The 27,875-nt window shown below is 40.3% G+C and overlaps 2 protein-coding genes across 4 annotated transcripts in view; one reads left to right on the forward strand and one right to left on the reverse strand.

The window, feature by feature from the left end:
• The window catches only part of MTMR7 (myotubularin related protein 7), a 96,186-nt gene extending 74,819 nt beyond the window's left edge, over positions 1-21,367 (forward strand). Inside the window, exons 8-14 of one of the 2 annotated variants that reach the window (XM_032618572.1) lie at positions 9,050-9,159; positions 10,237-10,362; positions 12,396-12,445; positions 14,458-14,658; positions 16,292-16,432; positions 17,774-17,900; positions 18,615-19,682. In XM_032618572.1, coding sequence (XP_032474463.1) covers positions 9,050-9,159; positions 10,237-10,362; positions 12,396-12,445; positions 14,458-14,658; positions 16,292-16,432; positions 17,774-17,900; positions 18,615-18,977 — 1,118 coding nt within the window. In that variant the 3' untranslated portion in view covers positions 18,978-19,682. Of the gene's footprint in view, positions 1-9,049; positions 9,160-10,236; positions 10,363-12,395; positions 12,446-14,457; positions 14,659-16,291; positions 16,433-17,773; positions 17,901-18,614 lie in introns of both variants that reach the window. The other variant, XM_032618573.1, reaches the window with a different exon arrangement.
• Positions 21,368-27,231: 5,864 nt separating this feature from the next.
• The window catches only part of VPS37A (VPS37A subunit of ESCRT-I), a 38,500-nt gene continuing 37,856 nt past the window's right edge, over positions 27,232-27,875 (reverse strand). For both annotated transcript variants that reach the window (XM_032618519.1, XM_032618520.1), the window contains exon 12: positions 27,232-27,826. The gene's annotated coding sequence lies outside the window, so the exon portion shown is untranslated. The remainder of the gene's footprint in view (positions 27,827-27,875) is intronic.

The following is a 27,875-nucleotide window of genomic DNA, read 5'->3' on the forward strand; positions in this document are numbered from 1 at the left end:
CCGGAGCCTGTGCTCCGCAACGGGAGAGGCCATAACAGTGAGAGGCCTGCGTACCGCAAAAAAAAAAAAAAGAAAGAAAAATGTAGTTAAAACCTCAAAGTACCATTTTTCACTTAAAAATTTTTTTTAATTTAAATAAAATTAAATTTATTTAAATATTTAAATTCAAATACATTAAAATATTCAATACTGAAAAGAATGTGGTAAAACTAGTACTTTAAATATTTCTAGTATCATTGAAATTGGCAAGAGATACCTAATATATTTTGTTCTGAGATACATGTTTTTACCAGATTAGTTCCCCTTAGGGACTAATCCAAAATATGGTTTAAAAAAAGAAAGACATATAATGCCTGTTTTAATAGTAGTGTTTTATTTATAATAATAGAATTTTGGAAGCCTCAGGAATGTTCAACAAAAGTAGACTGACTAAACACTCTACCTTTTGATACAAAATTTTGCATCCATTAAAAATGATAAATGTGAAAAATGTATTACTAACATGGGAGAACGTGTATAATCTAAGTGAAAATTTCAGGTTGTAAAATTGTATACATACTCTGATTCACTATACAGTAAACCATATTTATGAAGAATTTCCAGAATGATAATTGGATTAGAATGAGAGGATGATGGGTGAATTTTTTCTTTTTCCTTCTTTATTTACAAAATTATCTATGGTTGGTACATTACATGGAACACAAACAATACACACTTATCGGGTCACAGTTTCTTAGGGTCACAAGTCTGGGCATTTCTCATGTGTCAATGGGAAGCCAGGATCCCTCTGCCCAGGATCTTACAAGGCTGCAGTCAAGGTGCTAGCCGGACCGTGTCCTTGTCTGGAAACCTGGATGAGGCAGAATCTGCTTCCAGGCTGATTCAGGTTATTGGTTGCATTCAACTGAGGGCCCTGAGCGCTGTCAGCTGGCGGTCACCCTTAGGTCCTAGAGTTCTCTGCCATGTTGGACCTCCACATAAGCTGTTCACAGCACGACAGGTTATTCTTCAAGACTAGTAGGAGCGCCTCTCTCCAGTTACAAAGTCTGGTGTATTACATTTTTAATTAAAAAGTTTTTAAAGACATACCCTTCTTGGTATCATATAACAAAGGAAGAATTGAGCCTAGTACTTTCCATCATTTTACCATGATCCTCGCTGATTTGTGGTTCTTTTATTAGACAGGCTCACAGATAACCACCCACATGGTAATGATGATATAAAATTTACGGGTGATTATTATGTACTGGACACTTAATTTTTTTAATATACTTATTTATTTTTTGGCTGCGTTGGGTCTTCGTTGCTGTGCGCGGGCTTTCTCTAGTTGCAGCGAGTGGGGGCTACTCTTTGTTGCGGTGCACGGGCTTCTCATTGCAGTGGCTTCTCTTGTTGCGGAGCCCGGGCTCTAGGCACACGGGCTTCAGTAGTTGTGGCATGTGGGCTCAGTAGTTGTGGCTCATGGGCTGTAGAGCGCAGGCTCAGTAGTTGTGGCGCACGGGCTTAGTTGCTCTGTGGCATGTGGGATCTTCCCGGGCCAGGGCTCGAATCTGTGTCCCCTGCGTAGGCAGGTGGATTCTTAACCACTGCGCCACCAGGGAAGTCCCAGACACCATGCTCTTAACCACTTTGCTTTACAGTCTCTCTAGGTGGTGGCTTGGGTAGAAAGTACCCTGGCCTAAGTGTCTGAAGATCTGGGTTTGGGTTCTTGCCTTAGTCTCTTAGTAAACATGAACAAACTTCATTTCCTGTATTTGTAAAAAAGCAATATATCATTGCTGTCTAACTCACAGATTTGTTCACAAAGATTCCTTGCAAACTGTAAAGTGCTTTCCCGTATAAGGTGCATTATGCTTTTTCTTGGGAAGCAGTACAGTAGTTTAAAATAAGTACTGCCTAAAATGGATAAGCTAATGGACTGTAGATTAATCCAGGCAGCTAGGCGGGTATTTGATAGGTCCCCTGCTTTCTTATGGGTGACTTTCCTTAATTTTTTTATTCAAGAGACATGGCGTAAGCACAGTTTCAGAGGCATGGAAGTGCTTGCCTCGTGATACGGTCTGTGTCCACCCAGCACAAGTTCACCAAAAATAATTGAATAAACCCCATGCCATGCCTGGTGGGTGTTTTCTCAGCAAGTTGTCTGACAGAGATACAAACCTCAGCCTGACAGCCGATCAGATGGGAGCAGGTCCAGAGCACAGGAACAAAGGCCCGGTGCTCATTCAGCAGTTTGGACAATACTACAGTGAAGGGCTGTTTGTAAGATTCAACTGGAAAGATTGGAATCTTTTTAGCAGGCCCCAAGAGGTAACCACTTCTATCGTTTCCCCTAGAATTGGGAACAGTGATGATGGTGAAAGTTCTGTGGTAAAGTCAGGAGGCCCCAGAGATATGTGACCTGTGCTCGTGTGTGAAGGTTGTGAGGCCCGATTGTTCAGAACCTTTGTTGGGTGTAGAAGGGACAGGTAAAAGCAGAGAACTTCGAGTGTGTCGTGGGAGGCACCACGGCCATGGGTGCTGTGCTCGTGTGACGACTCCCTGCTCTGGCATCCCTGACCAGTGCTCTCGGGTGCACCAAGGTCTAGAAGGGGACAGTCCCTAACACACCTGGCTCCGAGGTTCCCACGAAGTATTTTTCTCTGCTTAGAGGTAAGGTTGTAACTCTCAGTCCCAGTGTCCTTTTTATTTGATTCTTTCTTCCTCACCTCATTACTTTATGTGGCGATGGCTAAGTAAGCCTGGAAGAAATGGAAGAGTTCAACCCTTTATAGTCACATTTAAGTTTTTCATTTCAAAGTGAGTATTTCCTGTAACATGGCCTACAAGTTTATGCTATGAGGTTCTACCAGCTATGAGCTAATGAAAAGCTATAAAGGTTGATCTTTTTTCAGTTCTCGATCTTCTGACGTTCCCCATTATTAATTTCCTGAGATTACTAACCTATTAGACGAGACAGCCAATAAGACCTGGCTGAAAATCTGGTCACTGTCCCTCAAAATTTAGCACATGGCATGGGTTTCCACACAGAAAACCTACTTTCCCATTAAAGTGGACTGGATAGCTCCACCTAGCGGTAAGATTTTTAAATAAGTGTTCTACTAGAGCAACAGGTCTCTTTGTCAGGCTCCACTAGTTATCAATTCATGGTCACTTGGAAGAAAGAAATGCATCAAGAGTGTGTACCCGGCTCTCTCTTTGTTGTAAGAGGATGTAAAATGGGGCTGGATGGTGTCACCTGATCTAGACTGAGATCTAATGCTCTAAGCACTGAGGCAGAGAGGAAAGAGCGTGAGCTTTGGGGCGTATGTGTTGTGGCCGGGACTCCAGCTCAGTTATTTGCTGGCTGAGTAACCATGGATGACTTAGTAAACTCTTTTTTTTTTTTTTTTTTTGGTTCGCGGGCCTCTCACTGTTGTGGCCTCTCCCATTGCGGAGCACAGGCTCCGGACGCAAAGGCTCAGCGGCCATGGCTCACGGGCCCAGCCGCCCCGCGGCACGTGGGATCTTCCCGGACCGGGGCACGAACCCCTGTCCCCTGCATCGTTAGGCGGACTCCCAACCACTGCGCCACCAGGGAAGCCCGACTTAGTAAACTCTTTAAGCCACACTGGCTAATCTGAAAATTGGGAGTAAATACATGCTGCACGGTAGATAATGGATGTAGAGGAAGTCACTGGGAGCTACATAGTTATTTTAGACAGTCATCTGTACATCAGACAGTTCTTGAGAGTTTTCTATACGCTGGGCATTGCATAGAAAAAGGCTTTATTTATTAATACAAAGTGACGTTACTGATCTTGACGTAGGGCAGAAAATCCTGGCGGGAAGAGATGATGCTTTCTCATAAGTGATCTTCCTGAGGGCTGTGCTTGGGTAGATCAGATGGTTGAATGTTTTAATTGGATGTCAAAGCCAAAGACCTCATCTCTGGGTGAGTTTAGCAAAGGAGAGGACAAGAGAAAACAAAGATTTAATGGGAGAAGAATGGCTGTTTTTTATTCTAATTGTGCTGTATCTTGATGTTCCTTGGGACAATTCAAAGATCAGGGCTTCCCTGGTGGCGCAGTGGTTGAGAGTCTGCCTGCCGATGCAGGGGACACGGGTTCGTGCCCCGGTCCGGGAAGATCCCACATGCCGCGGAACGGCTGGGCCAGTGAGCCATGGCCGCTGAGCCTGCGCGTCCGGAGCCTGTGCTCCACAACGGGAGAGGCCACAACAGTGAGAGGCCTGCGTACCGCAAAAAAAAAAAAAAAAAAAAAAAAAGATCAAAAAATTTCACCCTCAGAATTGTTTTCATTTTATTAATCATGACAGCTAGTTTTTGCATAACTAGGACATTTACAAAAGGAGCACTTATAGAAGAACGTGTCTCCCATAAAACTAAAGATAGCTATGACTCATATTAGCCACAGGGTGAGCAGTTTTCCCATAAGGCTGCAGGTGGGATGGGGCAGTTCAGTATCTGCTTGCCAGTGACAGTGTGGCCTCAGATTCGATGGGTGCATTGGTCCTGCAGCTTTGCTCAGCCGGTGTGATGAGCGTGGAATGCTTTTCCACCAGTTACGTCCCCAGCCACGTGTACTGCTTCTTTCACCACTTCTGTTATTTGCTGCCAACATCTTAATCTCACATGATTCTCGGTCTTCTCTCCAGCATTTGCCACTGATACCTTACGTCCACCCCGATGTCACAGGCTCTCAGCACCCCTTCCTTCTCGCAGACTAGACTTTTCTGTTTTCATCTGCCTTACGTTTCCTATTTAGACTTGCTCATTCCTTAAGCCCTGTCTTTGGTTGAGTTCCTGTTCACTGAGAGAAAATGACCAACTCCCAAGCCTTATATATGGTAAATGTAACATAAATGGGCATATGTATCTTAAAATTTATTTGTGGCAAATTGTGTCTTTAGACACAAAACTCATATGCAAAGCTAATAAATGCTAATACGGCATTCTTTTCTGAACCAGCTGCTTGATTTTCTTTAGGTCAGTGGTAATCAGTATTACTGGAATGTGTGTGTGTATACACGCATTTACACACATACATGTTTATTAGTAGCTCGACACAGACACATACTCACGCCCATGTGTGTTTGCATATAGTTACCTATGCTGCTAATGCAAGCAGTGCTAGCACAGGTGTACAGAATTTAGGCTGGATCGCAACTTACCATTTGATATTAGCATCGAATTCTTTAGAGGACGACAAGGCTATTCAAAAATGGCTTTCATGGCATTGTTAATTGTGTGGAGATTCCAGAAAATAGCATCACAAACAAAGCTGGAATCTTATTGGTGTCCAGTAATATACAGAGAAGCTAATATACAGATCTCTCCAATTAATGTAAAGGCCTCTATAAAGAGGGTCCATGTCAGTTGGCAGGGGTAGTAGGGAGGACAGCGGCACTGACATTCATAGACTGAGTACACTTCACTGCAGAGTTTATTCTGTCACCAGGGTGGGCTCTAAGTAAAAAAGGGAGACTACAGGGCAGGCTTTACCAAACACTTCTGTTGGACAGGCCATAATTAAGTCCTCTTTGAGTGGTATCACCTGCTGGGATGTTCAGTTGAGGGAGATTACCATCATTTTGCTAGTTCTTTGAAGGCCGTTTCACTGGGCTTGGGTTTTTGACTCCAAGATTGGGAAGGAGACAAATCAAACATGAGGAGAGCTCAGGTATGTGTCTGGCTGGCAAGTAAGGGAGGGCCATGTACCTTCCAACCTTAGATCTTAGACACAAGAAAGACCAATCCCACAGGGTTCAGATGGAGACTTTGCACCCTCACTGATCCCCATCCAGTCACTGTGTGGGAAGAAATGAGCTTGGTATAGGAAATAGCTAAGGAGGATCATGGGAGGTTAATTTTCTTCCAAATAAATTTCCTATTTCCTCAGGTGCCGTAATTATCTATCTTTTTTTAAGTGTTGTTTTTATGTTTGTGGGATATAGTTGCCCTGTTATGTAAAACAAATGTCACTATACCCAGGCATTAAACTCCAGGTTAGTATAAGTCGTCTGGTTCTCTGTGACCTGTGGCTGACGCCTCTGAGGTCAGCTGAAATGAACTTTGTTCAGCAAAATGGTTTGTAAATATTGGTTCAGCTTTGGCAACAAGGGTGAACCGATCAGTACTTCTGCCTTATCCTGAGTTTATCCAAACAAACCCACCAGTTTTATATTTAAAAATCCAGGTGCTAATTCTTGGAGTCTCAAGTGTACCCCCATCTGTCCATGTGTCTTCATCACCTGTGGGCTGATTGCTCTTAACAGTGGCCACTCAGCATGTGAGGGGAAACACTCAGCCGTTACCTTGCGTGAAACCTCGGGAGGCTATTTTATTGAATGTACCCAGTTTTAATGTTCCTGAAAGTAGATGTGTTAAACAAGGAGCCATCCTCCGTGTGGAAGGAAGGGAGCTGACCTGGGAGAGATGCGGCAGCTGGTCCCCTGGGCCGTGAGCCAGCGAAGAGGGTGGCCTGGGCATCCTCTCCACAGCACCTTTTAGGGCCTTGTTCTGTGAGCTGGCCGGTCCCCTCTTGCCACTGGCACAGGCTACCTCCCAGTTTGCTGGAGAGCCTGGCGTCTGTATTTTTAAACTTGCTGTCATTTCCACACCGGGTGAGAAGAGAAGGCAAAAGGGATCATTTGTCCTTGGACTGAGCTTCTGAGCTTGGATGCCAAGATATCCCTGTAGCTCCCTGGACTTTTTGAAATGAAGGAGGATGCCAGCTAGCCCTGAGCCCGATCATGACCACCAGAAATTTGGGCTAGTTCAGTGGGAAAAAAAAAAACCCACAAAAAACTGTGTGCAAGTCAGTATTATCTGCGGAAGATTGAAAGGACTCAGTGGGTCCAGAGACTCTACGTGGTGGAATGTGTGTATTTTAGGATTAAGTTGAACGGTCTGGGTCACGGCCGGGGTTGGACAGAAAGACCAAACAGCAGGCGCCCGCAGGAGAGGCCGCAGCACAGAGGGTGCGGGGATTGCGTCATGTGCGCTGCACGGAAGGCCTGGGCAGCACCGCGGCCAGCCCGTCCCCGTCCGCCTCCCCGAGGACAGAGCCACGCCCGGCCCAGTTTCTCACCACGGCTGGCATTTTTCAGTTGCAGCGGATTGTGTCTGTCTTCACACTGAGTACGTACACCCCGAGGTCACGGGAAGAGTTTCCCAGGGGCGCCCTGGCTGGATGGCTTTATGGCACTGACTTCTGCAAGTGCTCCTTCCTAAAACTGCCTCACCTGCCTTAGAGATGCTCCCCCGTCCAGGTGTGAACCAGCCATCCTTTCCCACCTCCCGTAACGAACTGTCCTTTTACCACCTTACAGACGGCGAACCCACCTTCAGTCTTATTATGGTGCGTTATTCCAGGGTGCCTGAGAAGGGTACATAGTTTTGTTTTTCAGTGTTCATAAAGTTTTTTTTTTTTTTTAACATCTTTATTGGAGTATAATTGCTTTACAATGCTGTGTTAGTTTCTGCTTTATAACAAAGTGAATCAGTTATACATATACATATTTTCCCATATCTCTTCCCTCTTGCATCTCCCTCCCTCCCACCCTCCCTATCCAGCACCGAGCTGATCTCCCTGTGCTATGGGTACATAGTTTTAAAAATCAGTGGAGGGGCACACGTGCAAAAACGTTTGAAGACTGCAAATCAGGTTGATCTTCCTGGAACAATCTAAATTGCTGCTGGTGGGGAGCCGGTAGCACTGTGACCTCAAAGGGACAGTGTCCTGAACCAGGGCAATGCTGGAGAGAACTCAGTTCTCCAGCTGGGCTTCCAGCTCAGGGCAAGCTTTTGGAAGGAAGAGTTTGGACTCTTGCCTGAACATATTCACAATATGGTTTTTTCTTAAGAAGGGCCTTAAAAGCTGGGAATCTCGGTGTTATTTTCTTCCTCGCTGCTGCCGTCTGTGACTCAGAATTGAACTACTTGTGCTTTTTTTGTGTGGCTCTTACGTTGCGGGAAATACGACTGAATCCTCTGTTATCTGGCATATTTGAGGGAAGGGCATCTGATAAATTAAACATTGTCAACTGTTTTTATGTATTGCAAATGCTCAATGCTTTCATAGACTTAAAGTTGAATCTGGGAGTACAGAGTTGGAAGAGCACTTAGATATAATTTAGTACACCTTCCCTGTTTTAAACGTGAACAAATCAAGGCCCAAACTAACACTTTAAACAAAGAAAATCTATGGAACATTATTTAATTTTCATTGATTAATTTATAAGATTCCTCAAAAGGGATGAACCCCATGAACTTTGGAATGTCATATTTGTGATATGTAGTCAGAACGCTGAGGCCTAAAGTTTTTTCATGCTTAACTAAAAGATACGCTCTCGAGATGAAATTGTTTGTGATAATATTATAGAAGTGTTTACACACCTGCCTTAGTTTTGTAAAATACTGGAATTTTTGGAATCCTGGATTATCTTCATTTGCAACCAAAGGGAAAGCCCCTAACCTGATGCTCTAGAAGCATTCGGAAGTGCAGGGCCTCATGTTTAAGTTCACACGCTTTGCTCCCTTTGGGTAGGATTGTTGGTAGCAGGAGTTCGATCATTTCCATTTAAGACTTCTAGGACAGCTCTGTTTTGTATTTTTACAGCAGTCCGCAACTGCAGTGCTCAGGTGGTGGAGTTCTAGTTGGGAAAGTGCTGGAGTTCGTTACAGGAGTCTTTTCCTCCAGGGCACTCTCACTCAAGTGCTTCTTGGTGGCACATTTTGAATATCTTTGCTGGAAGAATAAATCTTATTTTTACTATGGTAACATTCAATGATGTTCATTTATTGGGGTTTAAACTTTACTAATATAATACTCCTAAACAGATGCAGTGTCCCCTGTGACCAAAGAAGATAGAAAAGCCTTACTTGGAACTGTCCAGTAGAATGAGTAAGCTTGGGCGTCTATCTTGACTCAAGTCTTCCAGAAAATACTACAGTGAAGGAATCATTAACGAACTGCCTGCAAATATGATCACATGTAAAATGAGAGATTTTCTGTATTTTGTTTCTGTAACACGATTTATCTTGCAGTGTGTGAACTTAAATCTCCCTCCATGAGTGATTTTCTTTCGGGACTGGAGAACTCTGGCTGGTTGAGGCATATTAAGGCCATCATGGATGCAGGAATCTTCATTGCAAAGGTATGCGAATGCAGAGAACAGAAATTATGGGGCAGAGCAGCCAGTGTACTCTGACTTCAGAATGGAGATCTTGTTGCCTCGCGTGAGCTCCTCTGTACTAAACTGGGTGATACCAAACGGGGAGCTGGCTTTGCAGACCTCCATGAAGTTTGCCCTCTGAAGATGGGATTTTGTGAGAGGATGGTGTTCAGTTGACAGTGTATCATCAAGGCGATCAAGTGGTAAAATACTTTCAGAATGGTCTCTCTTCAGTTAGGCTTGGTCCTGGGTGGAGGAAAGAATTTTCTGTAGGAGGGTACATCCAAATGTGAGTCACCTGAGTGACCGAGGCCCGAAGCTTCCATCTTAGCAAACAGCTCCCCCTTTTCAGTGATGGCAGAAGCAAGTCATGTTCCTGAACCTGGCAGGTAGATTCTGTTCTGCCAGAGGAAGATTTTGCTGCAACTTTCACATAAGTTGCTTTTGAATGCATTGTCTATTTTGTTGTTCAGTGCGTCTTTTAAAAAAAGTAAATTCCCCTCAGATTTATACCTAAAGCCAACCATATCTTTTCTGATGACATGGTATGCTCCCCTTTATTAGATAATTCATTTATTTAACAAATATTTATTCAGTGCTGGGCACTTTCACTTGGCTCTTTTCCTTTTATCTCTAATTTCATAGTTTCACAATTTATAATTTTTGTCTTTTCCGTTTTGAAAATGATTGCAGCCAGCAGCAGCTCCAGAATTTCATTTGGAAAGGCTTAAGGTGGAAACCCGGCGGGGAGGAAGCGGGTTGAAGGTGGGCTAGGAGACGTTCACACAGGAAGCCTGCTTATATATGGTACAGAAGCCGGGCTCGTGGCTCCTGGATATAAGGGAAGGGAAGTGACGCTTCAGTTACTGGCACCAAACCTCTCCTTGGCTCCGCCCTAACTACACGGGGGCGTGAACACTCAATAAATGAAGGAACAGGTTTTGGTATTGATTTTTTGCCTATAAATCTTTTTTTGATTCTTTCTGCGAGTACAAAGCCAAAGCTAATTCTGATGATGTTTCCTGTTGATAGCCATCCTTTGCCCATCCTGTTTTTCAGGCAGTTTCAGAGGAAGGGGCAAGTGTGCTTGTTCATTGTTCCGATGGCTGGGACAGGACTGCTCAGGTGTGCTCGGTGGCCAGCCTCCTGCTGGACCCTCACTACCGGACTCTGAAGGGCTTCATGGTGAGTGTGGCCACTTGGCCACTGTGCCATTAACGCAGTGCCTGGACAGAATGGACCTCTCTTCTGACAACTGTTGGCAACTTTTCCCCCTCCTCCTCAACATTATTTTTCTCTTAGTAGATCAGCATGATTAATTAAAGGGGGAAAGGGAAATAGGCTTGGAATAAGAAGGGGAATTTCTGGGATTTTGGAAACAATTCAAATCAATGCTATTAAAGGTGAATTTGGGGGCAAATATAAAATATCTACTTAGTTTGTAAAATAGTTTTATACCTCATTTGTATTTCAAGTTTGATATATATTTCTAGTTTATATATTTGATTTATATATATATTGATATATATATTTCAAGTTTGATATATATTTTCAAGTTTGAGGTAACATGATTATAAAACAGAAAACACTTTCCAGAAAAAACATTTGGAGAAAAACCTTTCTATAGGAAAAAGTGTTTTCACTTACAGCTTTTATATTTTAAATTGTCCTTCACAACTCTGGATATCCAGAGAATACTGAAAACTTGACAGTGTTTTTGCATTCTTTGCTGAAATTATGGGTACATCCTCTCCTAGACTTTGCACCTTTTAGATGTGCATCAAAACTTGACATGTTGGGCTTCCCTGGTGGCGCAGTGGTTGAGAGTCCGCCTGCCGATGCAGGGGACACGGGTTCGTGCCCTGCTCCGGGAAGATCCCACATGCCGCGGAGCGGCTGGGCCTGTGAGCCATGGCCGCTGAGCCTGCGCGTCTGGAGCCTGTACTCCGCAACGGGAGAGGCCACAACAGTGAGAGGACCACATACAGAAAAAAAAAAAAAAAAAAAACTTGACATGTTGCTTCCAACTGCAGAATATCTGTGTTAGTTGCCTGGAAGGGTGAAGCTTTGGCTAAGCCAGAACCAAAATCTTAAAGTGACTGCAGGGACTTCCTAGCGGCTGGGAGGTTACCTGGTTCCTGCCTCTTGAACCATGATTTGGTAGAAAGTGCTTCAGAGGATCCTGAATCCATGCTTGGGATCCTTTATCGAGTATTATCAGCTGACACTGTGGGGACAAGAGAGAAGTGGCAGGCTTCCGCTCTTGGGCTTTCTTTCCTTTTGTTTTGAATGCGTCAGACAACTTCCTATCACCTGTGACAGCACTGAGACTTCAGGGTGACATTCCTGCTTCAGACCCCTCCCCTGGACTGAGGTTAGGGGCTGGAGTCCTTCATTTATGTCTGGAGAGTGGGGAGGCTGAGTCACACACCACCGGGCAGTTTGTCAAGGCCAAACTTCAACCAATCCTTACTTTCTTTAAGGGAAAAGCTCTGGCTGTTTTAGAGCATCGGTGATATTGATGGTACTATCCTACAGTATTTGATTAAAAAGTTTGTTTTTTTAATCCAGACAATTTGAGAGTATAAACTCATGTTACTCCTAACTCCAAAGCAGGGCTGAAACCTCTAATATGTTCCAGACCCTCATCATTCTAGAATTCTTCTAAAGTATACTGAAGATCACTGGAAAACATCCCTAATTGTTTCTTGTAAAACGGTTAATATTTGCTATTATATTGACAAGCAGCATTGCCTGTTGGTTGAGAGTTGGGCTAGATGGGCTGTGGTGGTTTCTGGAGCTCGGTTACGAGGTGGCATCCACCACTTGCCAGTAGTGTGATCTTCGGTGAGTATTTAACCTCTCTTTTAGTTTCCCCCTCTCTAAAATGAGAGTGATAATACCTACCCCACGATGAAATGAGATCATACATGAAGCAATATGAACAGTGCTCACTGAAAGCACTCAGTGGGTGGTGGCATTACATCTTCCTATGTCCGCTCTTGTTTATTTTTCCTATGGAAGGCTTTCAACTTTGCCCTCTGACATGCATCTCTATAGGGGTGGACAGTGAGTGTTTGTTCATGTGCAGGTTATGGAGGAGAGTGACTTCTGCTCCAAGAACCTCTGAATTCAGAATCCTTCAGAATTATTCGTGCTAGTCTCTTGTTTTCCTTCATTTGCTTCTCTCCATGATATTTATATTCTATCTTGTATAGGTATTAATTGAAAAGGACTGGATTTCCTTTGGTCATAAGTTTAATCACAGGTAAGAAATATTTTAAAACCTGTTGTAGTGAATGTTTAGGATAAAAAAGATAATCTGTTTCTGAAGTTCTCAATTGAGTGGGGGAAAATAGCCTTGTTTTCAGAGTTTCCTTGTGTACCTTATTCAGGAAGTTAAAATTTTGTTGAATATGTGTATCACAGATAAAGAAGTTCTAACTCGAGAACGGTTGATATTTACTGAGCAGAACTAATATTAAGTTCTTCCAGAAGAGACAGAAGCTTGTTCATTCATCGACCTAGAAAGGATGGACTCTCCCTTCCTTCCACACACATTTGATTTACTAAATTATTCCATTTTTGAAGTGCAAACATTCATTTTAAGCTGCACGTTGTGAAATGCCCGTGGAACAGTTTCTCTTTGATCTTCCACAAGGGGAGTTAAATTGGGCTTATCCTGCGGCATTTGTGTCCCAGGCGTCTCTGGAGAGCTAATGTAGGACAGTGGCCCAGGCTTTGAGCCCAACAGATCCAGCCTCAAATCCAGGCTGTGGCATTTACTGTGTGGCCTTGGGCATCTGTCCTCTCTGAGCATTCGCCTCCTGTCTGTTTAACGGGGAGACCCTCCCTAATCCACGGGGTTATAGCAAGGCTTTTAAAACCGTATATGTGAACAGCCCAGCTCCTTGCCTACTAGCCCATCTACTGGGCTTTCAGTAAACAGAAGCTACTGGCCTCATTTGGTTAGTGTGGATGGTAATGTCTGACGGGTGTTCTGGTGTCTCTGATCCCTGAGTGTTACGTGTTGTAGCTGGTATGGTCTCGTCTTTTAGAGGTAAAATTTAAATTTAGGCAGCATGCTGATAATAATTTAGAGATTGTGATATACATTTTTGATTGTTTGAATGTTTTCCTAATATAAATTCTCAATTTATGGAACTGCCCATATTTATTTTTGTAAGTTTTTGCATTTAGCATTAGTTGAGCATTTATTATGTGGTTTTCTGGAATTCTATTTTTATAATTAATAGTCTTCCCCGGAAAGCACAGTGATTCGATTTTACAAATGAGAAAATTAAAGCCCCCAAACAATTAAGTAACCTTACGATCAATTGTTATTTTCAATTTTGGGGGTTCCACCGACTGTCTGATAGGCACTTAGGATCTCTGAGGTAGAGGATCTGTGGCAGAAAGAATATAGAAATGGCTAATGTGTCTTGTGAGGAAAGAACATATTGGGCAGCCCCTTTTTAAAGCGACCAAAGGTGAGTGGAACTAAACCTTTTGAGACGTTTCCAGGCAGTTTCTAATGTTTCCACCCTGGAAAAAACTACTAAACCGATCGTTATTCTGTATTTGATGGCACCCAAATCGCCCTTCTGGATTCTTTCTGAAATTCACATAATAGTGTAAAGGACGAGGCAGTCTTCGTTTAAAAATCAGTACAAACATGAGGGAGGAGATTCCTGATGTACTCTTGAGAACAGTGATACGAGAGATATAAAGGTATATGGGAATCTGGTCACGTGGAAATAAATTGACAAGTTTTAACACTGGTCTAGAAATGGAAATATCCCTAGAAGCTTGGGCAACCAGTTTTTTTAAAGCTGTCTCTCTTCCTCTTTTCTTCCCAACAAAACCATGCAAAAACGAAAAACTCTGAAGTTGCTTAGGCATTTCTTCCCATTCTCCCCTGGTCACTAATTAAAGTGGAAGATTTATTTCAGAAGTTCTGATGTACTTTGCACGTTTGAATGTAAGGTTGCTCCCTCCATGGAAAGACTCCTTGAATGCACTAACACTTTTCTTTTGTAATTATAACGTCAACATGTCCCTTCTCTGCCCAGACCTTCACTACAAAGTTTCTTTTGACATTAGAATTTAAGAAGTTAAATCCACTTCTTCTGCATTCCAGGTTTATAAGATAAGATGTTTAGGAACTAGGGTTGCTTCTATGATTGTTTTTGCATTTATAGGTTTCGAGTTAAAAAAAACAAACAAAAAAAGAAACCCCAAAAAACCCTGCCGTAACGTCTCTCATACTTTGTTTTACAGATATGGCAACCTAGATGGTGATCCCAAAGAAATCTCTCCAGTTATTGACCAGTTCATTGAGTGCGTCTGGCAGTTAATGGAACAATTTCCCTGTGCCTTTGAGTTTAATGAGAGGTTTTTGATTCATATTCAACACCACATCTATTCCTGCCAGTTTGGAAACTTCCTATGTAACAGCCAGAAGGAGAGACAAGAACTCAAGTAAGTGTTTCAGTGTTTAATTTTTATCGAAAGAGTTTGTGACTGAGAATTTCAATGGCCTTCCACAGTTTTGAAGACTGTTTTACCCACACATCTATACTGACAGAGTAAAGTTATTTTCTTTTTCCTGACGTCACTTTAACAGTTTAATGCCATCAGCTGACAAAGATAGGTACAAGTCCATTTTGCCCAGTTCCTGCCTAGCGTCCACAGACAGGTAGGTAGACTTCACGTACTGATAATGGAAAGGAAGCTTCTTGGAGCCAGAGAAAGCAATTTTTGCACTTAAAAGGAAAGAGTTAGACATCTTTGGCCGATATACTGTCATAAGAATTACAAGTACAGTAGTCCCCCTTATCCATGGTTTCGATTTCCATAATTTCAGTTATCCAAGGTCAACTGTGGTCCGAAAATATTAAATGGAAAATTCCAGAAAAAAACCGATTCATAAGTTTTAAATTGTGAGCCATTCTGAGTAGCACAATGAAATCTTGTGCTGCCCCTCTCCATCCTGCCTGGGACCACCTGTTACTTAGTAGCTGTCTCGGTTATCTGATTAACTGTCGAGGTCTCGGTTATCTGATTGACTATCGAGGTTAACACAGTGCTTGTGTTCAAGTAACCCCTATCTTACTTAATAATGGCCCCAAAGTTCAAGAGTAGTGATGCTGGCATTTTGGATATTCTTATTATGCCTAATTTATAAATGAAACTGTATCATAGGTGTGTATGTATAGGAAAACACAGTATACACAGGGCTCAGTACTGTCCACAGTTTCAGGCATCCACTGGGGGTCTTGGAACATATATCCCATGGATAAAGGTGGACTACTGTATAACTGGGAAAGTAAATTAGAAACTCAGGTCACTCTCTTATTCAGATTAAAACTGGATTGCTTTTATTGAGAGGGAAAAAGTAGATGAAATGTGGACGTTTTATAAAGTCAAAAACGTAACACAAAGTGACTTAAGAGCTGCAAATCAAAGAACATTTTTGAAATTTTTATAAAATAAAATGACTTTAAGTGTGGTATATATAATATCGGATTTAATTTTGGAAATGATCAGTTCAAATAAAAGACTCTACTAGTTTATAGAGCCTGAATGGAAAGAAAATGACTTTTTCCAGTAGGTACTAGTTGATATTTTCTCCAAGGAACTTTAATTCCAATAAATCGTAATGATTTAAAAGTAGCCGAGTACATCCTTTAAGCTCACCTGTTTTCCTAGGTAGTTTTGTGATTTGTTGGGCCAGATTAGCAAAAGGGACAAATGTCATAGGAATTCAGTGAGGATTAAATGAGAGAAAATATGTGAAGCATTTAAATAGTACCTGGCAAATAATAAAAATCCAACGACTATTTGGGGGAAAATTCTTGTGGTTTTATTTTACACTCACTCAGAGGGGTCAAGCATCTTGCTGAGGCCAGTACGGACAGCAGAGGAGTCGAGACTGTTACAGAGCTCTCCTGCTGCACCATGAAGACACAGGTTGCAAATTTCCCTGCTAGAGAACAGGGACACCTGATGTTCAGATAACAGTTTTTGATCCCTTTCCAGCTTTAATATTACATGTCTACTATTTGTAAGAATGAAGATAAGCTATATTCAAGGCTTATTTTCTTTTTAACAGAATTCAAGAAAGAACATACTCTTTATGGGCTCACCTGTGGAAGAATCGGGGTGACTACCTGAACCCTCTATTTAGAGATGATCCCAGTCAGACCCAGGGAACCCTCCATCTCCCCACGACACCATGCAACTTCAGGTACAAGTATGTAAACCTCTAGGACTTTAACAAGTATGGCTATGAACTTAGATTCTGGCATTTTTTACCATTTGGAAGTTGAAGTGTATGAGCTTCAAGGCTTTTTTGGATGCAAACACACTGAAGGAAGATGCTTAAATATCTCATCTGGCATTTTTGCCAATGTCTCCTCTCTTTCTCTCTCTTTTCCCCCCTAAATGTGGAATTCTCTTTAGAAGTCAATGTTTTGTAGTAATGATATCCTAAAAATGTAAGTTCCAGTCTGTTTAAAAGTGAAGGAGGGAGGGAGGGAGAGAGGACTTTAGAAGTTAAATGTGGAATCACAGGTTTAGGTAGTGATCATGACACAGCTTACCTTCAGAAATACTGTGGCTTTGGTTCCCGACCACTGCGAGAGAGTGAATACCACAATAACGAGTCACATCAATTTTTTAGTTTCCCAGTGCATATAAAAGTTATGTTTACACTATACGGTAGTCTATTAAGTGTGCAACAGCATTACGTCTAAAAAACAATGTAACCGTGTTATATACCTTAATTTAAAAACACTTTATTGCTAAAAAATGCTAACCATCATCTGAGCCTTCAGTGAGGAGTAGTAGTAACATCAAAGATCACTGATCACCATAGCAAAGAAAATAATACTGAAAAGTCTTGAAATATTCTGAGAATTACCCAGATGTGACACAGAGACACAAAATGAGCAAATGCGGTTAGAGAAATTGTGCTGATAGACTTGCTTGGCACAAGGTTGCCACAAACCTCCAATTTGTAAAAAAACGCCATCTCCACAAAGCACAGTAAAGCAAAGTACACCTGTATGCTCATTTGCATTCCAGTATGCTTTACTGTGTAGGATAAAAAAGGGAGGATTTACTGTAAATCTAAATTTTTGGTGGTTGTGATTAAAAACAAGCGAAAACCCTCAAATTTAAAAGACTCCCTTTGTGGCTGAAAGATTCTGCATGTTAATACAAACACTCATTTTCCAAGTTGACTTCCAAACTAAGAGCCATTTTCTTAAGCCCAAAAAAGAAAGAAAATGGTAACATGTACTACCTTCAGTCTGTTTTAGAAAAATATGTTATGTGCCTACGAATTCAGTACCATCTGTACAAGTAGACTTCATGAATTTATTCTCCCCGAAAGAAGTCTACTGATTCAAGAAAATGAAAACATCAACATGAAGTTATCACCTTAGTAAAGGGGCTTTTTTGAGCCTGTGCTTTGCATTTGGTTATTATTAGGACGGTGGGACTGTGGGTTGAAAGGTTCCTTAGAAGACTCGAGGATGTGGATATACAGATTGTGACCTGGTGTTTCATGAAGCGCTGCTGTCCTCTCTAGATTTTGGAGTGGAATGTATAACCGCTTTGAAAAGGGACTGCAGCCCCGACAGTCGGTCACAGATTACCTTATGGCTGTGAAGGAGGAAACCCAGCAGCTGGAGGAAGAACTCGAGGCCCTAGAAGAAGTAAGACACACTTGCTCTTGTTAACCATATTTTGTGATGATCACTGCTCTGGGAAAGCCTCTCATGACTCGGGATGTGTGAAATGTAGCAACAGAGCCATTTCACATTTTTAGCTGGTGGGTAACAGGAAACACAGCCCCCAAAGGTGAGCACTTACCTATAGGCACTTGATACGTTTCAGACATCTGGCTTGGCTCGCTTCCTTGGTTTGCTTCGGGGATGATGAAAATATTAGGGAACTAGATGGTAGTGAATGGTTGTGTACCCTTGTGAATATACTAAAAAACCACTGAACTGTACACTTTAAGAGGGTGAGCTACTTATATCTTAATTTAAAAAACTAGATAATGAACACCTCACTCCTAATTTTAAAAAAATGTATTTTGAGTTCACAGGATGAAAATCATTATGTAAAACCAGATAGATACAGAAAGAAGGATGCCAGGTGCTCTACCTATGCTACGTTTTCTGCATTTTATAGAAAACCTGTGCTAAGGCAGTGCCATCCTTACGTTAGAGATGAAGAAAGCAAGCCTCACAGAATCTAATTATTTTGTCCAAAGTCATGAAGTCTAGTTTTCAACCCATGTCTGTCTAAATCCCATGTTCTTAACATTATACCCAGCTGGAAGGTAATGAATACCTTTAGGCATGCATATAAAAAAAAGATACATGATTTATGATCGTTCCCTGAAATTATTGTTTCTTTTTTAGAGGCTGGAAAAGATTCAGAAAGTCCAGTTAAATCGCACTCAAGTGAAGAGTAAGCAAAGTGAACCCAGCAGACACTCAGGGTTTTCTACCTCAGACAACAGCACAGCCAACACTCCCCAGGATTACAGCGGGAATATGAAATCATTTCCATCCAGGAGCCCTTCACAGGGCGATGAAGATTCTGCTTTGATTCTAACCCAAGACAATTTGAAAAGCTCAGACCCAGATCTGTCAGCCAACAGTGACCAAGAGTCTGGGGTGGAGGATCTGAGCTGCCGCTCCCCCAGCGGCGGGGAATGTGTGCCGAGTGAGGACAGCGGCAAGGACCGGGATTCGGACGAGGCCGTGTTTCTCACGGCCTGAAGGTCCCCCGTGGGGGGACACACAGAAACACGTTCCAGAAATAAGGGAACAGTGCAATTTCAAATGACAAAGTAGCCCAACAAATGATACAGGTCCTTGAGAATTATAAAATGTAGCAGTGAAAAGAAAAAAGCCCAACTTTTAGTTCCTTCAGGTGTTGAAGAACAGGAAGTAGCCATTTCTTTTATCAAACAAGTATAAGGAAAATGATTCCCCATTTTGAAAATCATTCTAGACTGTGGAAGAAGTTTCATTCACTACAGAGCAATGACCTCTCCCATCACCTGAGGTTATCAATGCAAATCTTCCTTGATAGCCTGCAGCTGGTCAGAAAGTGCCCTGACCTCTTCACACTTATCACTTCAGTCTTTCCCCTTATTTCACTTCCAGATGCATATTCTGTTTCCTGAAATATTTTGTTACCTTCCTTCCTGACTCTGTTATCAGTATTTCTAATAATGGAACACATTATGGCTAATAGACATATTTCTGTAACTGATGAGCTCTGTAACTGCTCTTAAGCTTATCATTCAGGTTTATTGTTCACTTTAACTTTCTCTTAGGTAATATACTTTAAATCGTTATAATAATTTCGTTGCCTTTTCCTGGAATTTCATATTGTTCCTTATTTAAAAAACGCTAAGACTTACAACACACTTTTCTCTAACACCAGTGTACCACCTAATAAAGTAGAAACAACATTTACTCTCTGGTTCTTAAATATGAATTTGGATCATATTAACTTCTTTTTTAATAACAACCTTTTATTACTACTCCAGAGGCCACATCACCAGGACAGGGTGGGTCAACCACCAGCCTGATCCCTGAAGTATGACTGACTGTATAAAGTCACAGGGCACCATTTCAATGAGAGAAGATGTCACGTAAGAACTAGAGAATTTGGTTTTCATGTCTGTTTACCACGTGGAGTAAGTTCTGTCATTTGTTACCTTAGGAACCGTGTGACTGGTTAGTATTGTTTGATCGACGTTCTGCCTGCAGAGCCCACACAGCTGTCTCAGCCAGCAGCCCCGTTCATCAACAGAGTCCGGTCGGTTGGTGGTGCAGTCTGACCAGAGAATGCAACAAGGCGCCGGTTTGCCTAGCTTGGGCTCCCGAGGGGACGTGCTGCTGGCCCTGGAGTCCAGTCTGCCCACGCCCAGGCAGAAGAGCTGAGCCATGGCGCCTCTGCTGTAGACTGTGGCTCCTGGCCCCTACTGACCAGAAAGCCTGTTCAGGAAGATTTGGGAGCTGCCTGAAATGGGCCTTCTCAGTCCTCCCCCGGCCGGAGACAGAGAGCCCCACCCGATAGGGAGGGGTGGTGAGAACACCTGGAAGCTGCATACCCCAGCAGCGCTTGAGCTGAGAAGCGGGTGGGCAGAGCTGACTGCCCTGAGAGCAAAGCCAGTGGCCCTGTTTGGCCAGGGAACCTGGGGCACAGGTTGACTTGAGACCACGAACAAACAGCGTTAGTGACCTTCGAGCTGCTTCTCCCACGGTGCCTGAGCAGGGAAACTCATCTGTAGCCCCACTTATTGCTGAAAACATGCATCAGCCTGCCTGACCAGGGAGCTTTACCAGAACACACGGGAAACTGCATAACCCATCCAACAGCCCCGTTTATAGTGGCAGTTGAACAGAGAGCACAGCCTATGACTTTCCCTGTCTGCAGAGCAAGACTGGTGGCCTGCACCTTCAGTGCACACTCCTGCCTGATTCAGGTTCCCAGACAATGAGCTGTGCAGGCCTTGTGTCCCATCCTGCTGCACCACCAGGGCAGGGAAGCTAATTTCATAGCCCCACCTAATGCTGAGTATAGTATCCAGTCTCAACTGTCTAGTAACATCACAGAATCCAAGCAACCACGAAGCCCATCCTACAGCCTCACTTGGGTGGGAGGGGAACCAAGCCAGCAGTCCTACCAGGCTATCTCAGCCAATGACCGTTGCCTCCCCCTCAGTGCTCAAACAGATGCCCTGCCCCAAAATAGATCACCTAAGTACATAAAGCAAAAACTAGCAGAGCTAAAAGGAGAAATAAAAGCAATAAAATAATAGTTGGGGACTTTAATACCCCACTCTAGACAATGGGTAGATCATCCAGGGAGAGAATCAATAAGGAAATAGCAAATTCGAACCACACTATATACCAAATGTACTAACAGACCTATACAGAACATTCTGTTCATCAACGGCAGAATACACATTCTTAAATGGACATGAACATTTTCTAGGATACACCATGTTAGGCCACAGAACAAGCCAGTATATTCAAGAAGACTGAAATCATACCAGGTATCTTCTCTGACCACAATGGTATGAAACTAGAAATCAATAACAAGAGGAAAACTGGAAAAGTCACAAACATATGGAATGAAAACTCTCGTGAACAACCAATGGATCAAAGAAGAAATTAAAGGGGATAGAGTATCTTGAGACGAATGAAAATGGAAACACAACAAAACAAAACTTATGGGATGCATCAAAAGCAATTCTAAGAGGGAAGTTCACAGCAATAAATGCCTACATTAAGCAGCAAGAAAGGTCCCATATAAACATCCTAACTCTACGCCTTAGGGAACTAGAAAAAGAAGAGCTGAGCCTAAAGTTAGCAGAAGGAAATAGCAAAGATTAGAGCAGTAATAAATAAGAGAATACGAAAACAACAGAAAAGATTAACCAAACTAAGACTTGGTCCTTTGAAAAGGTAAACCAAGGAAAAAAGAAAGTACCCAAATCAACAAAATTGTAAATGAAAAAGGAGACATTACAACTGATAGCACAGAAATAAAGAATTGTAAGAGGCTACTATGAAAAACTATATGCCAACAAACTGGACACCCTAGAAGAAATGCAAAATTCTTAGAAACATACTATCAAGAGTGAATCAGGACAAAATAGAAAGTCTGAATAGACCAATTATAGTAAAGAGATTGAATTAGTAATCAAAAATCTCTCACGGAGGAAAAGCCCAGGACCAGAGGGCGTTAACTGGTGAATTTCACAAAACATCTTAAAAATTAATGCCAATCTTTCCCAAAAAATTGAAGAGGAGGGAACACTCCCAAAACTCATTTTATGAGGCCAGCATCACTGATAGCAAAGCTGGAAAAGAACATTACCAAAAAAGGAAACTACAGACCAATATCCCTGATGAATAGAGATGTAAAAATTTGCAATAAAATACTAGCAAATTGAAATCAGCAGCACATTAAAAGGATCATTCACCATGATCAACTGGGATTTATACCTGGCATGCAAGGATGGTTCAACATACACAAATCAATGTGATAAATCATATTAATCAAATGAAGGAAAAAAATATCTGATTAGATGCAGAAAAAGCATTTGACAAAGTTCAACATTCATTCATGATAAAAACTCTCAACAAATTAGGTATACAAGGAATATACTTCAACATAATAAAGGCCACAAGGGATAAGCCCACAGCTAATATCATACTCACTGTTGAAAAGGCTGAAAGCTTTTCCACTAATTTCAAGAACAAGATAAGGGTGCCCACTCTGACCACTTCTACTCAACAAAGTAGACCACAAAGTAGACCAAAGTAGAAGGAAAAGAAACAAAAGATATCAGAATTGGAAAGGAAGAAGTAAAACTGTCTCTGTATGTAGATGACATGTTTTTATACATAGAAAATTCTAAAGGCTCCACGAAAAAAATCTGTTAGATCTAATTAACAAATTCAGTAAAGTTGTAGGATACAAAAGTAACGTAAAAAGTCAATGGCATTTCTATATACTAATAATGAAATTATCTGAAAAAGAAATAAAATGATCCCATTTACAAGAGCATCAAAAACAATAAAATACTTAGGAATAAACCTAACCAAGGAGGTGAAACATCTCTACTCTGAAAACTACAAGACACTGATGAAAGAAATCAAAGACACAAATAAATGGAAAGGCATCCTGTGTTCTTGGATTGGAAGAATATTGTTAAAATGATCATACTACCAAAAGCCATTTATACATTCAGTGCAATTCCCATCAAGATTCCAGTAGCATTTTTTAAAGTAGTAAAAACAATCCTAAAATTTATATGGAACCACAAAAGACACGGAATAACCAAAGCAATACTGAGAAAGGAGAACAAAGCGGGAGGCATCACAATTCCCGATTTCAAGCTATCCTATAAAGCTATAGTAATCAAAACAGTATGGTACTGGTATAAAAACAAATAGATCAATGGAACAAAATTATGAGCCCAGAAATGAACCCAAGCATATATGGTCAACTAATATTTGACAAGGGAACCAAGAATACTCAGTGGAGAAAAGATGGTCTCTTCCATAAATGGTGCTGCAAAAATTGGATAGTCATATGTAAAAGAATGAAACGACCACTATCTTATACCACTCCCCAAAATGAACTCAAAATGATTAAGACCTAAATGTACAACCTGAAACCATGAAACTCCTAGAAGAAAACAGAAAAAAGGCTCACTGGAATGTGTCCCGGCAGTGATTTTTGGATATGACATCTAAAGCACAAGCAACAAAATAAATAAGTAGAACTACATCACACTAAAAAGCTTCTGCACAGCCAAAGAATAATCGACAAAGTGAAAAGACAACATATGGAATGGAAAAACATATTTGCAAACCATATATCTGACAAGGGGATAATATTCAAACTATATAAAAAACTCATACAATTCTACAGCAAAAAAAAAAAAATCCAATTAAAAAATGGGTAAAAGACTTGAGTAGACATTTTTCTCAAAGAAGATATATAAAAGGGTCAAAGGTATATGGAAAGTGCTCAGCATCACTGGTCATTAGGGAAATGCAAATCAAAACCAAACCATAATGAGATATCACCTCACATCTGGTAGGATGGCCAACATCAAAAAGACAAGCAATACGAAATGCTGGTGATAATGTGAATTTAAGAGAACTCTTGTGTACTGTTAATGGGATCATAAACTGGTACAGCTACTATGGAAAACAGTATGGAGGACCCTCAAAAAATTAAAAATAGGACTACCATATGATCCAGAAATTCTACTTGTGGGAATACAAAGGAAATGAAAACACTAATTCGAAAAGGTAACCTGTACCCTTTCATGTTCATAGCAGCATTATTTAAAATAGCCAAGACATGGAAACAACCTAACTGTCCACCAGCAGATGAATGAATAAAGAAGCACACACACCATGGAATAGTATTCAGACATAAAAAGTGAGGAAATTCTGCCTTTTGCGACAATGTGAATGGGCCTTGAGGGCATTATGCTAAGTCAAAGAAAAACAAATACTGTATGATTTCACTTATATGTGTAATCTAAAACAAACAAATGAACAAACCAAAGTTAGAGAAAAAGAGATCAGATTTGTGGTTAACCTGAGGTGGAGGTGGGGTTGGGGAATTGGAGAAAGGTGGTCAAAAGGTACAAACTTTCTGTAGCAGGGAATACCTTGTTAATGATACTTAGGATAAGTTGTAATAGCTTTTGCATTTTTATAACATAACTCACTTCATACCACTCTTGTAGTTGATTATTAACTCTTAGAAACTTCTTTGCCTCGTGTTGAGGATGAGACTTTAATTTCTTCCATTTGGCAGTATACATCTACAAAAATAAATAACAAATTAAAAAAAAAACACAGTAACTATACCAAACAGAATTATGCATTTATTTTGAAAAGCAAATACTATAAATCTTTGATATTTTAAAATTTAGTTCTTTAATGTGATGATTTCCACATCAGACACAAAATTTTTTTTCAGCCCCACACCAAATATTTTACAAAACATAATTTAGACTTTAAAAGTTAACCTAACACTGAAATTTATTTTAAAAAGGTTAGCTTTATTGCTTATTAAAACTTTATTGTGCTGGACAGAGCCTTAAAAGAGCATGGCCAATCCAACAAGGCTAAAATCTCTAACAGTATATTCTCATTTTAAATCAAACATCAAGGAACTGTTTTATTTAGAGCAGTTGGTTTAAACCAATGTAAAACTGACTCAAGACAGATTACTTCCCAACTAGTAATATTTAGAGCTCAAGTGATTTATTATTGATTTTCTGGAAAATTTAATAATATGAAGTAGGTAAGCATTTTGATCATGACTCAGCAGTCAACAAAGGAACTTTTTTAGAATAAAGGAAGGTGAAGAGAAGGGAAAACCTGGCATAGGTTTTTATTCTTTAAGAGCACATGATTACTTTCTTTCCCTAAAAATGAATCTGAGCTGTCCTTCAATTTAAGCACATACGAATTATGATCAGACTTACCTGTCAATCTCTATTTCAATATAAATTTCCTAGTCTAGAATTATTCCTAGAAAATCTTCCAACTTTGAAACATTATGTTTAGCATGTATCGCATTTTAGAAAACTCTTCTATTTTTGAGATGTTAGCCTTTAAATTTCTACCCATAACAAACCCCTACTCTGAATAATAACTCCTAAGCTTTTCTGTACTATTGTGACGTCCATCTAGTCTTCTATCATGTGTTAAAGTAAAATCAGAATCTCTGCTTTGGCAGGCTTTTTTTTCTTCCTCTGGCACTGTTTCTCCAATATAGCCAATTTTAAGAAGAAAATAATATATCCATAAGATTAAAGAAAAGCCACTAAAATTTTTATTGTAGTAACAGAACCAAAATTCATACATATTCAAATGCAGACTATTGTCCATCCTGGATGACTTATATGACCTATTATCTGAACTGATTTGTCGGTTAAATGTAGGTAAAGATGATCAGACTCCTCTTATTAATGACTGGGTTGTAAGGAGGTTATCTAAAAAATTAATTTTAAAAGGAGAAACCAAGGTATGTTAACTGGTACAGAATGAAACTGGGATCGTTCAATTTTAAAGAATAAAAAACATTGAGATGAATTACTTATGCGATTATGTAGAAGAGATCTACTATATAAGAAAATGACTTTTTTTCTTTTTTTGGTGGAGGAAAAGGTAGATAAGTACCTAAACACCTAGACCATGTTTGAGTCATCGTTGTATAGTATTTCCACAGTGCCTCATTCTTGGTAGGGGCTTAATAAAATTAGATCAAATGAATTAATGGCTGTGGTCTGCTGGCCTCTTGTTCTGGGCTCGGCCTGGTTTCTCAGAAAGCTTCCTGATTGTTTGCAGAAGATCGGGACTACCGTGTCCTCCACTGTGGTGACTGCTGGGAAAGCTGAAGCTTCTGTGACCACTACAGTAAGGAAAGGTTCCTGAATACCCAGACGACTGCCACAAATTTGAAACACTTACCTCAGTTATCTCGTCTACACATCCATAATAATAATACCTTCCTCATCTGGTCATTTTGAAGATTAAATGGCATGCCCTTAGCACAGTACCAGGAAGACAGGTGATTAAAAAAAGTTAATTTCTTTACCCAAATTATATCTTTATAGTCCGTGTGAATACTTGCCCTTCCATATACATAGACTAAGTATTATTCAAGTCTAAGAAAATTTTGTTTTTCCTAAAGTGCTATTGCTAAAACATGTATAGAAAGAAGAATAAAGAAAAGAAAAAAACTGTACCATATGCTGGTGTTTGGAATGGCAATCATACTGTGATGAAGTTTAAATTAAAATTGTCATTAGGTTGTTCTGTGATCTGGATACTCTACCAAGCCTCAGATATCTAGTTCAAGATTTTCTACTTAATTAGCTTTCACAGCTACCCATAAAATATATTCATTCTGTAACGTAGTATAAAAGCAAACTGTTTAACACAGTACAAGTTAAAGCGAAAATCCAATTAAATTTATTAAAAACTAGACTGCCTAAAAATTATTAATTTTATTTATTATTAAAGCTTTTCTGTTATGAAAAGCTAACACAGTAAAGGTCAGAAAAATTCACTGACTTTTGTGTGTTTAAATTTACTATTTATTAACAAAAATATTGTTTTAAACTTCAACATGAGGAACTTAGAGAGCATATCCTTATCTAACCACAAACCCAGCAGGTACTTATACTTACAAAGTTAGCATGAGGCAACTCCCTGGTGGTCCAGTGGTTAGGACTCTGCGCTTTCACTGCTGAGGATGTGGGTTCAATCCCTGATTGGGGAACTAAGATCCCCAATCTTAGTTTGGCCACGCGGTGTGGCCAAAAAAAAAAAAAAATAAGAGTTACTATTAAAGTTTATGTTGGACTATTTTAAATGAAACAGTTTTTTCTATTAGGTAAAATATTTATTTACCTGTATTGCCTCTTAAGTGCAACTTTAATTTTAAAAATAAGACAATAAGTAAAAAACGCTGGTTTACTCTTTTAATTTATTGTATGAATTAAAAGTTACTTCCTTGAGACGGCACATTGGCAGGTTTGGTGTTTCCTGACACTGTGAATATTTAAAAACAAATTATTTCTGAAAGTTTTATCATACAGAAAGAAACAGGAAGAATAACAGTTTTTCTACAGTTGAAATGGTAATTTTTCAAAAAAGGTTGAGGAAAAAATCGAAACCATTCTTGATAAAGCAATGAGGCAGTTTCAAATTAAATTACAAATTTAAATGAAGTAATTTTATAAAATATTGAAACTAGCTAAAATTACATGCATAGGTATTTAATCAATAGTAAGAGAGGAACAGCAGTGGAACTTAAATATGATAGGATTTATCAACAACAAATAAACATTTTTAGTGCAAATAGTGCAGAAAAATTTCTCAAAGCAAAGATCATAGCAATCATTCTAATCTGTACAAAATCAGTCTCAGTTCTGTATACAATCTATATAGTATATCTATGAATTCAGCCACTGTAATGAAATGCCAATTTGCAAATCATAAATATAAATGTGCTTAGTCTTGTGTCCCATTCCTCTCTTGGCAGTTCATGTTTTCAGGAAAATCTGAAAAGAAAAGAAAATCAAAACCTAAGATTTAATTTAAGATGATAAA

Source organism: Phocoena sinus, chromosome 21, assembly GCF_008692025.1.
Source record: "Phocoena sinus isolate mPhoSin1 chromosome 21, mPhoSin1.pri, whole genome shotgun sequence".
Classification (NCBI taxonomy): Eukaryota; Metazoa; Chordata; class Mammalia; order Artiodactyla; family Phocoenidae; genus Phocoena; species Phocoena sinus.